A 15,576-nucleotide genomic window follows, 5' to 3' on the forward strand; every position below is an offset into this window, starting at 1 on the left:
ATTTGGAGGAGCAGGACGTCCCGGTCAAAGAACCAATGCTGAATTGAACATCCCAGTAAAGACAAAATGGGTGAAATCTCCATCTTTGGAGGTGGAGTGACCTCAAGATGACCTCCAGAAGAATCCCATGAACAACGACTTCCCATTTGGTCACACACCTTGGTTTTCCTTTGAAAAGCTCAGTTCTGCCATGCTCAGCCCATGGAATTTGTATGGTATGGATCCCATCCATCCTAATCTCAGACAATAGGTCCGTGATCCAGTTCCAGGCACATAATCTATCCCTCATGGGCATAATTCAAAGCTAGTATTCTGTTTCAACCCCAACTAGTGTAGTGTACTGCCCAGAGTTAGCCTAGACCCCACAAGTTAAGGGCTCACTCCTCCACAAGAGTGCTCCCACTTCAGATGCCAGCTGCAAGAGGGATTCCCCCAGCCATCTGCACTTCTAACTAGCTGGCTTCAAATCTGGGAGTTGGATAATCCTCCTCACACTTGATAACTTGCTAGAATAACTCACAGAATGCAGGAAAGCACTATATTTACTATTACAGTTTTATAATAAAGGATACAAGTCAGAAACAGCCAAATGAAGATATACATAGGTTGAAATGTGGGAGGGGCCAGATGGAGAGCTTCCATGCCCTCTCCCCATGGAATCAGGGCATACCCCTCTCCCAGCACATCAATGTATTTAACCAGGAAGGCCTACTGAGCTTCAGTGTCCAGAGTTTTTATTGGGGCCTCATTATGTAGGTATGGTTGATTAAATCCTTGCCATGTCACTGAACCGGATCTCCAGGCCCCCTCCTTTCCCTGGAAGTCAAACTGGCTCAAAATTTCAACCCTCTTATCACAAGGTTAATCTTTCTGGTGCCCAGCCCTCATCCTGAAGCTATCCAAGGGCTTGCCATTTAGTCGCCCCTAGCAAAAATTCAAGTGTGATCTAAGGGGCTCATGAATAACACATTTTTGTTATTCAGTAAAGTCCAAGTATTTAAAGTCTTAGTGCCAGGAACGTGGGACAAAGGCCAGAAAGCTTCATTATACAACACAGAGTCATTGGGTGACCCAAGTTGAGCTAATGAGACTCAATCCTATTGCATTTTCTGGAACTATTGAGACAGCTATTATTTTTTTCTGCTAGGATTGTTAAGCTGGTAGAATGTAAGCCTGAGCTGTTGGTGGCCATCTTGCTACCTATGAATGGCAACCTGTTTGGGAATGAAGACAGTCCAGAGGAAAACAGAGCTAAGAGAATGAGACCAAGTTTAAATGGACACATTGTTTGAACCATTGGCTCCAGCCATACCTGAAGTCATTTTACCTCTGATTTTTCAGTTCTGTGAACCAATAAACTCCAGCTTTCTTTCATGTTTAAATTACCTTAAACTGGGGGAAGAGGGAGGTTCTATTACTTGTAGCTGAAAGCATCCTGAGTATTACATCCCCTGTTCCTGACAAAGAATTTTTTTTCCCATTCATATTAATACCCGGGCCCTGGATCCCATCCTTCCAACCTTCCCCAAACCTCACTCTTTTCATTGCCATCATTTCTACTGGCTCCCTTCCTCTTAGACTTCCAACTTAATCAGGTCTCCCTCAGGAGGGCTCCCAACTCTCCTCCTTCCACCTCTTCATCTTCTGTTCATCCCTCAGTCCACTACCATTTGGCTTCTGCTTTCACCACTCCTTTAGAATTACTCTCAGCAAAGTCACTAAGCAAACTGAGTTATCAGTGTTTTCTATAGGAGACAGTGGCAGTGCCATAGATTCCTTTTTATCATGTTTTTTGTGGTGTGTTTGCCCAACTCCTCCACTTTGCCCCCACCACACACTAAACTCCCATAACCCCCGGTCTTTAGTGTGTGGTTACTCTTCCAATAGTTAGAACTTCCAGATTCTTTCTTTTTTAAAAAGAATCTCCTCAGGCTACTGGAGGCTATGCCTTGATGAAATGCCTCAGAATTGACATCTAGGGGTAGCCCTTAGTCAACAGCTGAGAGGTGTTGGTATATGAAAGGGCCAGCTCCTTTCCAGACAAACCTGAGGCATAACTAACATCCAAAGCTCCCCTGTGAGTTCAAGCTGAACTACTCTTGTCTAAAATCATACATTTGCTTGGTTTCCTCTCCTTCTTGCTCCTGCTTCTCCTGATAGCACTTTTAAAATAAATCACTCACACACAAAATCCTCATCTCAGGGTCTTCTTGGAAATCTGACCTGAGACATCATCTCAGCACTTTCTACTCCTCTTTCCTTGCCTACCTGTTAAATGTAGCTTTTCCCCAGAATTAGGTCCTGGGTCCTCTTCTCTCTACATATATTACCTGGACAATCTCATTGATGTCCATGGCTTCAATCACTACTTATATCTGATCACTACCAAACTGCATCGTGCAGCTTAGAATGTTCATCCATTGCTGCTGGACAGCTCCACTTAGTTGTCTATGGATACCTCTAGCATTGTCCAATTCAGGAGTCAATAGCTACATGTGGCTCTTTCAGTTTTAATTAATTAAAATTAAAACTTCAGTTCCTTAGTCCACTAGCCACATTTCAAGTACTCAATAGCTGCATGTGGCTAGTGGCTACCACATTAGACAGTGCCAATATGGAACATTCCAGTTATTGCAGTTAAGTTTTATTGGACACCTTAAACACGACATTTTCAAATATAACACATTATCACAAGCCCTTGCCTTTCTGTATTCCTCAACTGTTGTCTTTCTCCTAGACAACTACAGAAAAAGGAGGTATAAGGATATCAGTAAGGAGGAAGGTGACCACAGAATTACAGTCCTTTTCATTGACATCTTCCTCTGAAACATGGTTGGTAAAGATGGTGATGAAGAATTTAACAAAGGCCATGTGTAAGCGGATGTTAGTTTGGTTAGTGTAGGGGTAGACCTGGGGGACTAAGGCAGAATAGACCAGAACTTCCCCTTTCACAATGAATTTTTCCAACTCCATCCAGCAGCCTCTGCCTTGAACGAACATTCTTGTGAGAATCAGGGCATTTATCCATTTCCAATTTCTTCAGTCACTTGCCTTTGTGTTCCAGTTTTGGAAAATTTATTTCAAGTCTCAGAAAAGAGGTATGCTTCTTGTTGCTATTAAGTTTGGAGCTATGTAAAGCCATTTCACCACTAAGAGAGGACAGTGTGCCTGTGAAGCCAAATGCATAGGGAAAGTGAGCCTAGAAAAGGTGAACGACAGGTTCCTGTTATCTTTTGGCCCTTTAATTTAGCAGTTCCTGAAGATGCTTGATCCATTCTTTTAAATGGCTAGACTCAATATATTCCCATATTGCTCAGGCCAGTTGGGGCTGGGTCAGAAAGAAACCCAAACGATAGAGGATTTCATTGTGCTCATGATTTCAACTGCCCTCTGTATATTAATGATTCTCAATTTCTGTATCTGACCTTCATGTCTCTCTTGAACTCCATGTCCACCTGGCTCCTGATGTCCCACAAGCACATCATTATTTCTGTGCCCCATCTTTATTTCGTGTCTCAAAGATGGAACCTCCTCGGCTCTCCAGTCCCATTCCTCAGAGAAGTCAAGGTCATAAATTCAAGCTCGGCCTCTTCGCGGGGCCGTACCAAGGTCACCCTGCTTCTTCCAGCACCCAACTCCTTGGGGGCAGTGTCCGCGAACCCCTAGGCTGCAGGGCCAGGCTCTCTAGGCTGCAGCGGGCCTTCACAGAGCTTTCTCTTCTCGCTGGTTTCCGGTACCCGGTGGCTACTCTAGCCTATTCAACAGGGTCTCAGGACTCTATCCCCTAAGACGCCTCCCTACGATTGACTTAAACGCTTTGTTCCGAATTTCCTCTGGGAGAACACTGGTGGGATCCAACCCCTTCCTACACATGCTTCTGCGGTCCCTTTTGGGTGCAACTGGAGAAGTCCCTGAACCCTCCAAAAGTAACACCCGCGCAGCTCTAGAAAGGTTGCGCGGACTAGGAGGATGGCGGAAGTCGGGCGGGGGTGGGGGTGGAGGTGAAGGTGTCCTCCCCTCTCGCCACTCTTCTCTATGGTCGCTTCCTTCGGTGACGGGAAAAAGGGTCCCGGCGCCTGCGCAGAATCCGCTGGGAGCTAGACACGGAGGGAGCGGGGAGAGGGGGGCGGGGAGCGGGAGCTGCCGCCGCCGCCGCCGCCGGAGCTAACCGTGGGGACCGAGATGCAGGTGGGACCGGAACCGGAACCCTCCTCTTCAAGTACCTCTTCCCTCTCCGCGATTCGGTCCCGGCGCCTGAGAGGAGCCCTGGGTGGGGGCGGGGGCCAGAGGCAGGAGGACGATTGGCCCCGGAGAGTGCTGCAGACAGAGCAGGTCCCCAGGAGACTGCGGCCCCAAGGAATGGGCGGGTAGAGCGTGTGCAGGGAGTAGGGTCAGGTCAGAGTGGATTGACCACCGGGCCCGGAGGGTCCGAGCCAAGAGCGGAGCCTGCACCCTCCACCACCTGCCCTTCGGGAAGTATCACAACTGAGCCAAGAGGCAGGTGCACCGGGAAAATGTGTCTGAGTCCTGCTTGGCAGAAGAGAAACTGAGACACCAGCTCAGGAGCCGCAGGGTCAGCGGGCCTGAAGGGGGCTGGTCTGCCGGTGGTGCAGAGGGTTGGGTGGGCCTGTGTGAGCTGAGGTGGCCTCTGCCTGGAGATTGGGTTCTCTGCTGTGTCTGCACCTCTTGGCTCTGTTCCCCTGTGCTCCATGACTCTTGCATCTCCTGGCTTCTTCTCGTTGGTTTGGAATTGTCCCTGTGGTTGGAGCCATCTGAATGTGTAGGGCCTGGGCCAAGGAAGAAGGGGAGGGGTCTGGGACTGGGTCAGAGCAGGAGTCTGAGGTTTGGGGAGACTTTTCTGAGCTGCATTCCCCCAGTCCTGGCGCCAGTCATTTTCCAATATAATATGGGGGAGGAACACTAACAAAAGAGCCATGGGTTGTAAATTACATACTCAGTTCTGCTACTCGCTAGCTGCAAGACCTTGGTAATTCTCTTCCATTCTCTAATTTCTCTTTTAGAAAATTGGAACCCATAAAGATAGTAATAATGGCAGTCATTGTGTGCTTACTTTCTATCAAGCACTAACATGTTCCATTTAATTCTCCTAACAGTTCTAGAAGTTAGAGATGATTAGCTCTGTTCTATAGGTACAAAAACTGAAGCTCAGAGAGTATATATAATTTGTTCAAGATCATCCCAAGTCTGACTGCAGAACCCATAGCCTTAACCAGCAGGCTAACCAGCCTTTGGGGCACACTCCCCACTGAGAGAAGAAGGAGGTGAAAAATCCTAGGGCGTCAGCTCCCTGTTTTATTTACTTTGTGGCAGCAAAGACCTGCCCTGACCCAGTGCAGTCTTCCCCCATGTGGTGCTGCTGCCTCTGGGCACCAGACTCAAGGTGCACCAAAGAAGTGGGCTGTTGCCATTTCAAGCCTCCTTCATACAGTTCTTAGGCCTGGGGTCAGCTTTCAAGACAATCTGTCGTCCATCCATCTATCCATCCTTAATGAGCAACCTCCCTCCTCAGCTGGACCTCAGGATTCCTGAGGCAGGGCTGAAAGCTCTGCAGACCTAGCTCCCCTGAGAGTTGGGGCAGTGAGGGGCTATGACTAAGCCTGGTCCAGCAAGTCCCTGGGGGCAAGGCCTGCAGTGGGAAAAACAGTAATCAGAGTTCTGACTTTTCTGAGCTTTGGTTTTCTCATCTCATAGAGGTTACTAAAACCTCTCACAGGGAAAGGTAAGAACAGCACGTGGGAATCATGTAATAAATACCAAAGGCTCTCTTGTAGGGAAGGGAGGTGACACTGTGAAAAAAGATTATTTTGGGGAGGAAGGTACTCCACAGCCGGCTGTCACTCCTGGAGCCCAAGTCAGGGAAAGTGCGTTGGGACAGGTGCAGGCTATACGCTGGGGAGCCAGTTGACTGGGGCTGTGGGTGCAAGGGCCTGGGGTAGGGAAGGGAGGCAGTTTGGTGTTCTTCCCATTGCTCTCTGAGGGGTCTAGACCAGAGTAGGGAGTCAGACTCGGGGTGGGGCTCTGCCCCCAGTCCCACCTCAGCAGTGACTTGGTGTATGTGCCTCTCTTCCTTCTGCAGCTGCTGCCGCTCACCCCGTGTCTTCTGGCTGCTTCCCTCTTTGCTGCCCCTCCCCACAGGCTCCCCCTCTCCACCTCCTGGGGACCATCATGAATGGTGCCCCTTCCCCGGAGGATGGGGCCTCTCCTTCTCCTCCCCCCTTGCCACCACCCCCTCCACCTAGTTGGCGGGAGTTCTGCGAGTCCCATGCCCGTGCTGCTGCCCTGGATTTTGCCCGCCGTTTTCGCCTTTACCTGGCCTCCCACCCCCAATATGCAGGGCCCGGGGCTGAGGCTGCCTTCTCCCGCCGATTTGCTGAGCTCTTCCTGCAGCACTTTGAAGCTGAAGTGGCCCGAGCCTCCGGTTCCCTCTCGCCACCCATCCTGGCTCCTCTGAGTCCCGGTGTGGAGATCCTGTCCCATGACCTGTCCCTTGAGAGCTGCAGGGTGGGCGGGCCCCTGGCTGTGCTGGGCCCTTCTCAATCATCTGAGGGCCTGGCCGGCCCCCTCCCTTCCTCAGTCTCTTCCTCCTCTACGACCTCCTCGAAGCCGAAGCTAAAGAAACGCTTCTCCCTCCGCTCAGTGGGTCGCTCTGTGCGTGGTTCAGTCCGTGGCATCCTACAGTGGCGGGGGACTGTTGACCCTCCCTCCCCATCTGGGCCCCTAGAGACCTCATCAGGCCCCCCAATCCTAGGTGGAAACAGCAACTCCAACTCGTCTGGTGGGGCTGGGACCATTGGCAGGGGACTGGCTAATGATGGAACATCCCCGGGGGACCGATGGACTCATCGTTTTGAGAGGCTGAGACTCAGTCGGGGAGGGGGGACCATGAAGGATGGAGCAGGGATGGTGCAGAGGGAAGAGCTGCTGAGTTTCATGGGGGCTGAAGAGGCAGCCCCTGACCCCGCTGGCGTGGGCTGGGGAGGAGGGGCAGCTGGGCCTACCTCAGGGGAAGGAGGGCAGCCTCAGTGGCAGAAGTGTCGCTTACTACTTCGATGTGAAGGAGAAGGAGGAGGTGGAAGCCATCTGGAGTTCTTTGTACCACCCAAGGTAAGCCCAGAGGAGGCGGGGAGGCTGGGAGGGAGGGCATGAGCAGCTAGAGCTGCAACTCAGCCCACAGGCAGAACTTTGCTTTCTTTGGTTTGTAAAGCTAGCTCCTGACTGTGTTAGTAGCTGTGAACACGACTGGAAAAGTAGTGTTGTTATCTTTTGTCTAACTCCCTTAGGGTATAGAAGGAAAAAATGTTCTCTAGAGGGAAGGGAAGGATGGTCTCTGCCCACCAAAGATCTGGCTCTTGTTCTTTCTCCCAACCTAGGCATCTCGGCCTCGACTCAGCATTCCCTGCTCTACCATCATGGATGTTCGGACAACCACAGCCCTGGAGATGCCTGACCGGGAGAACACGTTTGTGGTTAAGGTAGAAGCTCTGGGCTTCCCTGCCCCCATGGAGCACCTGTGCTGGGGAGGAAGCTCTTAGCACATTAAACAAGGGACACTGGTGGAAGAAGGTGCATGTACATCAAGGGCCTTGAGCGTGTTTCCCTGGGGCCACACTTTTCTGGGAGGAGGGGAGAGGAGAAGGATGTTTTTGTTCTCATTAGGGGTGGAGTAAGGCCTGAGGACCTGGAATTGACCTGTGTGCCTCCTCTTGTCCATGTAGGTAGAAGGCCCCTCGGAGTATATCCTGGAGGCAGCTGATGCTCTACATGTGAAGGCCTGGGTGTCTGACATCCAGGAATGCCTGAGCCCAGGGTGAGGAGCCTGACTTCTGTCACTGAGGGACTGGGGTTGGGGATGGAGAGCAGCCACTTGCCTCTTACCTGGTGACTTTCCTCCCAGCACCATTTTCCCTGTCTCTGCAGACCCTGCTCTGCTACCAGTCCCCGCCCCATGACCCTCCCTCTGGCCCCTGGAACCTCATTCCATACAGACAGCCTGGAGCTGCCCTGCCTGAACCACTCAGAGAGTCTGCCCAGCCAGGATCTGTTGCTGGGACCCAGTGAGAGCAACGACCGCCTGTCACAGGGTAAGGGTGGAGCTTGGAGCTTTAGAGAGCTGTGAACTTCAGAACTGGCCATGCAAGACCCTTTGCTATCAGGCCCAGGCTCTCTCTCCAGATTCTGCTGTGTACCCCATTCCTGCTGCTCATCTGCCCACTGAGACCCACCAAATGTTTGTCTTTTGTCCCTGAACATGCCAGACCACAGTTTGCCATTTAGAACCATAATTACCACCTCACACAAACCCCAAGCATTCTCCTATACAACCTATGCCCAGCTTTGTTACCTGTTCCATAAGCCATGTGCAGACCATCACTCTAGCTGGAGATAATGGTTCTGTTCTCCCAGCTTCTACAACACTTTATATACATCTTTGTTTTGCTCTTATTCTGTATCTCTGCATATGCTGATGATACCAGATTTTCTTTTGTGCCTCTGTACTTCTTGGCTTGACTGAACACGCATATACCCTACCCACACAAAAACACCCAAAGACGTGCATCTCCCTAGCCACACTAACCTTTCTAGACTCCACTGCACCCTTTCCTTCTGAGCCCCATTCTGAGTTGCAGTTTCACAGTGTCTAGCACACAAGCTGTATTCAACAAGCAAACCAATGAATTAAAGAATCTTAGAACTAGAATAGACCTTGCAAGTCAACAGTTCCAATCCCCTCCTTTCTCAGACAGCTAAGACCAGGGAGGGGAAATGGCTTTTCTGAGGTGACCTGAGAGTCGCCGACAAAGACAGGGGCTGTACCAGTACCTGAGCCACTGCTCTTTGTACTACACATACACCTGTCTTCTGAGTACTGTCAATGTACAACATCCCTGTGGGCTCGGCAGATATTCAGGAGCACCACAGTACGTAACTGACACTGTGCTAGGCTCTGGGGCAGTGAGGGAGGACCCCAGAGATGCCTGAGATGAGCTTTGTGCCCTCTGTGTGCTCATAGTCCAGCTGAGTTGACATCCATCTGTTCGATGGAGAGCGTGTGCTTAGTGTCCTCTGAGCAGCACAGCTAGGAAGGGCTGTGGGAGCTCAGAGGAAGAAGAGAAGGTGAGAGAAAAGACCTGGCTTGGAGAAAGTAAATGGCGAGAGCAGAGCCTGAGATGGGGAGAAGCCAGGATATCTGGAAAAACAGGATGTGGTCATTGGTCTAAAGTGGGAGATACATGAATTCAAGTTAGTGTGAAGATCAGGTTGGCTTGTTTGGGGGATGAATAGAAAGATCTTTGATGCCACTGAGAGTTGGGGCCTTTGTCCTATGGGCCAAAAACAGACCCTTTCTGATGTGAAACAATCTGAGGAATTCTACCACCCATCTGTGCAACAATGGCTGTAATTTTGTTAATTCAGAGAAGATACAGGTACATTTGGATTGTAGGACTTGTAATAACTGCAATCCCTAAACAGTGTTGAAGCATAAAATAGGAACTGCTGGTAAGAACCACCGGGGTCACTGCCTGAAGAAGGATCCAGCATTTCCACCAGCTGACACTGCCAGTACACCAGGGTAGGCTGGATGGATGGATGGGTAGCTGGACCCAGGCCAACCAGTCCTGCCAAAGAGCAGCTTCTCGCATTTTCAACCTTGCTCTCCTCCCTTTTTTTCCAGGGGCATATGGGGGTCTTTCAGACCGCCCGTTGGCCTCCATCTCCCCCAGTTCTGCCTCCATCGCTGCCTCCCATTTTGATTCAATGGAACTGCTTCCCCCAGAGTTACCCCCCCGCATCCCCATTGAAGAGGGACCCCCAACAGGGACAGTTCATTCCCTCTCAGCACCCTACCCACCCCTGGATACTCCGGAAACAGCCACAGGTACCAGAGGTGAGAATTTGTGTCCTCCTCCAGGCCTGGTTGCCCACCTTCCTGAAACCTTTGTCTTGGGATCCTGAGGGATCTGACCTGGGGGGCAGGGGTGGAGAGGAGTGATGTGAGGGGAAAGAAAGGCTTTTCTTCTCCCTGACACCCCGGTTTCCCTCCCTCTCTCCTGAAGGTTCATTCCTGTTCCAGGGGGAGTTGGAGGGAGGTGAGGGGGACCAACCCCTCTCAGGGTATCCTTGGTTCCACGGGATGCTCTCTCGACTCAAGGCGGCCCAGCTAGTGCTGGCTGGAGGCACTGGTTCCCATGGTGTTTTCCTGGTACGTCAGAGTGAGACGAGGCGGGGTGAATATGTCCTCACTTTCAACTTCCAGGGCAAGGCCAAGGTGAGTGACAGGAAAAGACTGTTCTGCACAGTGAGCTTGTGGGTGGAGTTCAGAACACTGCTGTCCAGTGAGAAGGGCTCTGTGGTCGGCAGAAGCTTGGGCTACCACCTCACCTTTCTCATCTTGCCCTCAGCACCTGCGTCTGTCACTGAATGAGGAGGGTCAATGCCGGGTCCAGCACCTGTGGTTCCAGTCCATTTTCGATATGCTCGAGCACTTCCGGGTGCACCCCATCCCTCTGGAGTCTGGAGGCTCCAGTGATGTTGTCCTTGTCAGCTATGTTGTATCCTCCCAGCGACAGCAGGGTGAGCAGAGCAGGTCTGCAGGGGAGGAGGTGCCCATGCACCCAAGAAGTGAGGAGGTGTGTGTGCCAGAAAGATGGGGAGGGGGGCGCTGAGGAGGAGAGGCTTTATCAGGGAGAATAGGGTAGGGAAACTTTCTTTGTGTTGGGGTTTTGAGGAAAAGGACACTGAGAGAATGTAGGAAGTCAGAGGGCTCCTTGCTGGAGCTCGGGAAGAAGCTGAGATTGGGTTGGTGCATTCCCATTCCATTGGACTCCTCTGTTCCATCGTTTGTCTGTCTCCTAGGTCCATCTTCTTGGCCTTGTCTTTGCCCTTTGTCACAACCTTGCCTTGGGCCTGCCCTTCTTGGGGATGCTCAGTCTGATCCCCTCCCTCGTCCATTGGTGTCTGATGTCGCTGTCTGATCTCTCCCTCTTCCCAATCCCAACGTCCCATCTGTCCCCACGTTGCCCCTCCCCACCCCCAGGCCGGGAGCAGGCCGGGAGCCATGCAGGGGTGTGCGAGGGAGATCGATGCTATCCCGATGCCTCTTCCACCCTCGTGCCCTTCGGAGCGAGTGACTGTGTGTAAGTGTGGTCCTTCTCTCACCGCCGCCCATGATTCATCTTCCATGGGTGGGGGTTGCTCAGGAGAGGGGATGTGGGGGAGATAGCACATGGCTCCTGGGGGGATGAGTGAATGGGAGGCCACTGCAAGAGCTTGCCTCCCTCCACAACCAGACCATCTTTTTACCATTCTTGTCCAGAACCGAACACCTCCCATGACCCACCCCAGCCCCCTGAACCCCCTTCATGGACAGATGCCCCATATCCTGGGGCAGAAGAGGCATCGGGGGCACCAAAAGTGGTGGCAGCAACCTCTGCAGCAGCCAAAGAGAGGGAAGAGAAAGAGAAAGCGGGCAGTGGAGGGGTCCAGGAAGAGCTGGTCCCCGTGGTTGAGCTGGTCCCCGTGGTTGAATTGGAAGAGGCCATAGCACCAGTCGCCGAGACCCAGGGAGGCGCTGGATCTGACAGGGACCCCGGGGCCACCCCAATGGTGCAGCTTCAGCAGTTACCACTAGGGGGTGATGGAGAGGAAGGGGGCCATCCCAGAGCCATTAATAACCAGTACTCCTTCGTATGAGACATCTTCCCCACCCCTTTCCACTCTTCTTGCTCCCCAGCCCTCAGCTGGTAGGATTTGGGCTGGGCAGGGACATAGAGGAGCAGTAGGAATCCTCCCCACATGCTTCCTGACCCTTGTTGGCCAAGGGCATATATACTGGTACAAGAAGAGGTTCAAGAGCCCTGGTGACTCCCCAGTTTGTACACTACATGTGCCCCATCCCCTGGGCAGGGGATTGGGCTCCATTACCTCCCCGAGGGGCTCTTATGGTCAGCCCCAGTCCTGGGGGCCATTTCCCCATTACCCACCCCCGAGCCCAAGGAAGGGTGAGGGGGAAAGGGCTGCCAGTTACATTAGGGTGGTGGTGGTGGTGGTGGTTTTAAACAAAATGGAAAAGCATAAATAAATAAAGGGTTTGTCTAAGTTCCACTGTGGTGGCTGTGGCCAATGTTTGCATCAGGGTTGGGACAGGCAGGTCAGAAAGGCAGCCCCCTCAGTGTTGTGTTCTCCAGGGCTGAGAGGCCGGGACTGGGGTCAGCTCGAGTCCTGTGCCCATCACTCCTCTGTGGGCTGTCCTGTTTGTTGAGCGGGAGGTGCAGAGTCAAACTGCTTCTCAGGATCTCCAGCCAAGTTCCCTTAATGGGACAGAACAGTGAACAGCAAGATTGACAAATCTCCAAGGAGCTTTCTTATTCTGAATTTTTCAATTAAGGCTTCTCTACCATAGGGAGAAAGGCAGAGAGAAATCATGGGTGCAGGGCTGGGGGCACATGTCTATGTTGGGAGAGATTTAATGTGGCAGCCACAGAGTCTGCAGAGGGACCCAAAGGCAAGATGCCCGCCCCTCTTCTCTGAGCCAGGCTGGGAATCTGGAGGATAGATGACGAAGAGTGCTGCTGGCTTCCACTCCTGGCTTTGCCTCTCATTTGCTATGTGGCCTGGGCAAGGTGTAGCCTTCTCCAGGCCTCAGTATCCTCATCTCCAAAATGGAAAGTTTTATCTAGACCAGGACTACTGGCATGATTTTCTTGGCCTGGATGTTTCCATTGGGACTTCACATGGAAGTTCAGATTACTGGCTTCCCTTGAAAATTAGAAGATACAGTCTCACGTGGTCCACCTTCCACATCTCCATCCCACCAGCTCACTTCACTCGTGACACACCTAGCCCTGTGGACATTTGACTTTGCAACATCTCCCCCTTCTCTGAGTATCTCCCCTCCCTCTATTAAGCCCACTCTGCCCTCTGAACTGAACTGTGCCTTTCTCCAATGGAGGGCATCCCTGGGCTTCTCAGGTCTGTGAGTGGTGCGTGCCAACAAGGAGCGACCAGGTTCTGAAGAATCGCATATATTTTGCTCTGCTCTGCCCTACTCACCTCCATTCAGCTTTGCCTACCATTCTGCCTCTCATTTGTCCTCCCAGGCAGCATGGAGCCTACATTCTCATGCCCCTCAGCTTCTGTCGCCACCTCCAGGAGGCCCTACCCATGCTTATGACCTTGTTATTCTGGGCCTTGTGTCCTGTTGGGAGATGGACAGGAGACAGCTGGGCTCATAGGCCACCCAGACAGTGGGCTAGCTGGGAGAAGCCTGCTGGCTCTCCCAGTTTTGTCTAATCCTTGGGGCTCCCCCAAACCTTGGCCTTAGGAGACTGGAGATAGAATTGGCTTTGTAAAGGGGGGATGGTTTGGGGATCTGGGTGCTGGGTTCTCGAAATGAGACGATCACTGAAGGCTTTGGTGCCCCATGGTAAGCAGGCACTGATCCTCTCCTAATCTAGCAGCAACTGTTGCTGTGAGACTCCCTTTTCCCCTAAACCCTGCCAGCCTTTGGGGACTTGCCTTCTGAAGATGGATGGGGTGGGGGTTACAAGGGCATCACCACACCCACCCCAAGATATGTATGTCTTGGCTGGAGGAGCTAAGAGACTTTCCCACTAAGCCTTTCTTTGTGGATAGCTCAGCTGAAGTTTGGAACTGGTCAGGGACTGGCTAGGCTCTGTCTCCATGTCCTTCAGAAGTAGGCCTCTCCCATTCTCAGCTTCAATCTTCAGGAAGAGGCCAACACCTTCCAATTCTGGGCTTGGAGAACCCCAGTGCGGGGGATCCCAGGGTGCCAGTGTCTTATCGCTGGGTCTTCCTCCATCCTGAGTTACATACCCAGCCTCCCTGATGGTGATCCTTTTGCAGCTCTTGGCTGGTAGCTTTCCCCTGTCTGGCTTTAGTTTCCTCCTCTGGGAGATTGGGGGAGGTAGAAATGAATAACCTTAAAGCGCTCTGTTGGCAGCAGTGTTCTGTAAAGCCTACCTCCTTTCTTTGGACTCTCACTCTCAGCTCGCATGAAGCCGCATCACTCCAGCCCCTTCTTCATGTTTGGGCACTCCTGCTCCTTTAAGACAGTGCCCCTGTCACTCCTCCAGGTGGTGGCGCAGAGAAGCCAGCCAACACCAAAAGGCTTGGCACATGCTGAGCCTGGCTGTGGCCTAAGAAGGTGGGTTCTGGGCCAGGTGGAGGTACCTGTCTATGAGACCCCCAAAACTCATGCCCCATTGTCTGAGGGCCCCCATCACAGCAGGATTCTGCTTCAAGGGAGGGTTTTGTTGGAACCATGAAAAGAGAACAGGAAGGAGCACTGTGTCCTCAACTCACCCAGGAGGCTGCCTCCCCAAAGTCCAGGCAGAGGAAGGGATGAGTATGGGAGCTAAATCCAGGTCATGGCCTACCTACTCCCCCAAAACTGGGGCTCCCCTTTCCTTTGTCCTGCCATCTCCCATGCCATTGTCTGCTTAGGAACTTGAGCACCAGAGAGGAAAGAAGCCTTGAGAATCCTTTCAGTGGCCTGTACTCCTCACTGTTTAAGTCAGGAAATGGGCCTAGCAGGGGAGAACTTAAGCCAGGGTCGTGAGGCCCGTTCCCTCGCTGACATTTCACTGTTACTTTTACTGAAGTGCTCTCTGCCCTCCTTTCCTCCCCTGTTGATGCCCCATGCTCCCCTCTTTCTGCTTCTTCAGCAGCTGCCCTGGTAGCAACTAAAAGGTACCCCCATCCAGAGCAGGGGTAGTGGTGGGGGACTCAGAGCAGTTGCTTCTCTGAGGAAGCTAACACTAAGGCCAGCCACTTAACGACAACTTGTGACTTTGCATCCACCCCTGGGCCCCCACCAACCTGGCTGCAGATGCCAGCTCCCTCCTGTTCCTTTTCTCCATTGCTCCTCAGACTTCCCTCTGACCCTGGCAGCCCTGTCTCTGCTTCCGCAGCTCTATCCTGTCCTTATTTCCTCTAGACCTGTCCCATCAATCTGCCCCCTCTCCATTCCTCTGGTCTGGAACCTATGTTTTACCCAGCTTCCCCAGGCCCTTTTCCTTGACACCCTTTCTCTTATGGTTCTTCCAGTGGGCTACACACAGTACCTGAGCACACAGCTCTGACCCTCGTTCCCCTTGAGAATAGATACTTCAGGGCTAGGATGGCATGTGGACTACATGCCATCTGGGGGTCTGCCATGTAAACCCCTTGTGTTAAAGAGAGCATAGTGTGGGATGAGGTGGCCTTCATTCCATGACTTGGGGTGACTCCCACCCCCATCCCAAAACATTTATCTCTCCCCCTCTGCCATCAGCACATTCTGTAGTCTCTTGGATTACCTGGCTACATGGGTATCCCATTTTCTTGAGGGGGTGGGAGATTCCCTGTCAGGGATGGGGGGCTCTGAAGGCTACGTTACCAGAGGCTGAGTTAGAGCCATGGGGAAGGGGAAGTTTAGGGAAGAGACAGGCAGTCCTGGCTTTGCTTACCAGGGCCTGGACACTAAATCCCTTGTTGATGGCTGCAGCAACCCCTCCCTAGGGTAGGGTTACCATCTACTGCCCTGCCCCTTTGACC

At 52.2% G+C, this 15,576-nt stretch overlaps 1 protein-coding gene across 6 annotated transcripts; it reads left to right on the plus strand.

Annotated features, from left to right (window-relative positions):
• Positions 1–4,072: 4,072 nt before the first annotated feature.
• SH2B1 (SH2B adaptor protein 1) lies at positions 4,073–12,121 on the plus strand. 6 transcript variants are annotated; one of them, XM_017642943.3, is made up of 9 exons: positions 4,073–4,188; positions 6,098–7,125; positions 7,392–7,493; positions 7,737–7,828; positions 7,939–8,102; positions 9,695–9,907; positions 10,077–10,288; positions 10,422–10,593; positions 11,336–12,121. In XM_017642943.3, exons 2-9 carry the CDS (start codon positions 6,187–6,189, stop codon positions 11,710–11,712), a joined length of 2,271 nt encoding a protein of 756 aa, XP_017498432.2. In that variant the 5' UTR covers positions 4,073–4,188; positions 6,098–6,186; the 3' UTR covers positions 11,713–12,121. The 6 variants fall into 6 exon arrangements, with proteins under 6 accessions (XP_017498432.2, XP_017498431.2, XP_017498433.2 ...); XM_017642942.3 differs by lacking the exon at positions 4,073–4,188 and adding an exon at positions 4,195–4,573; XM_017642944.3 differs by lacking the exon at positions 4,073–4,188 and adding an exon at positions 4,195–4,497.
• The last annotated feature ends 3,455 nt before the right edge of the window (positions 12,122–15,576 follow it).

Source organism: Manis javanica, chromosome 10 (assembly GCF_040802235.1).
Source record: "Manis javanica isolate MJ-LG chromosome 10, MJ_LKY, whole genome shotgun sequence".
NCBI classification, from domain to species: domain Eukaryota; kingdom Metazoa; phylum Chordata; class Mammalia; order Pholidota; family Manidae; genus Manis; species Manis javanica.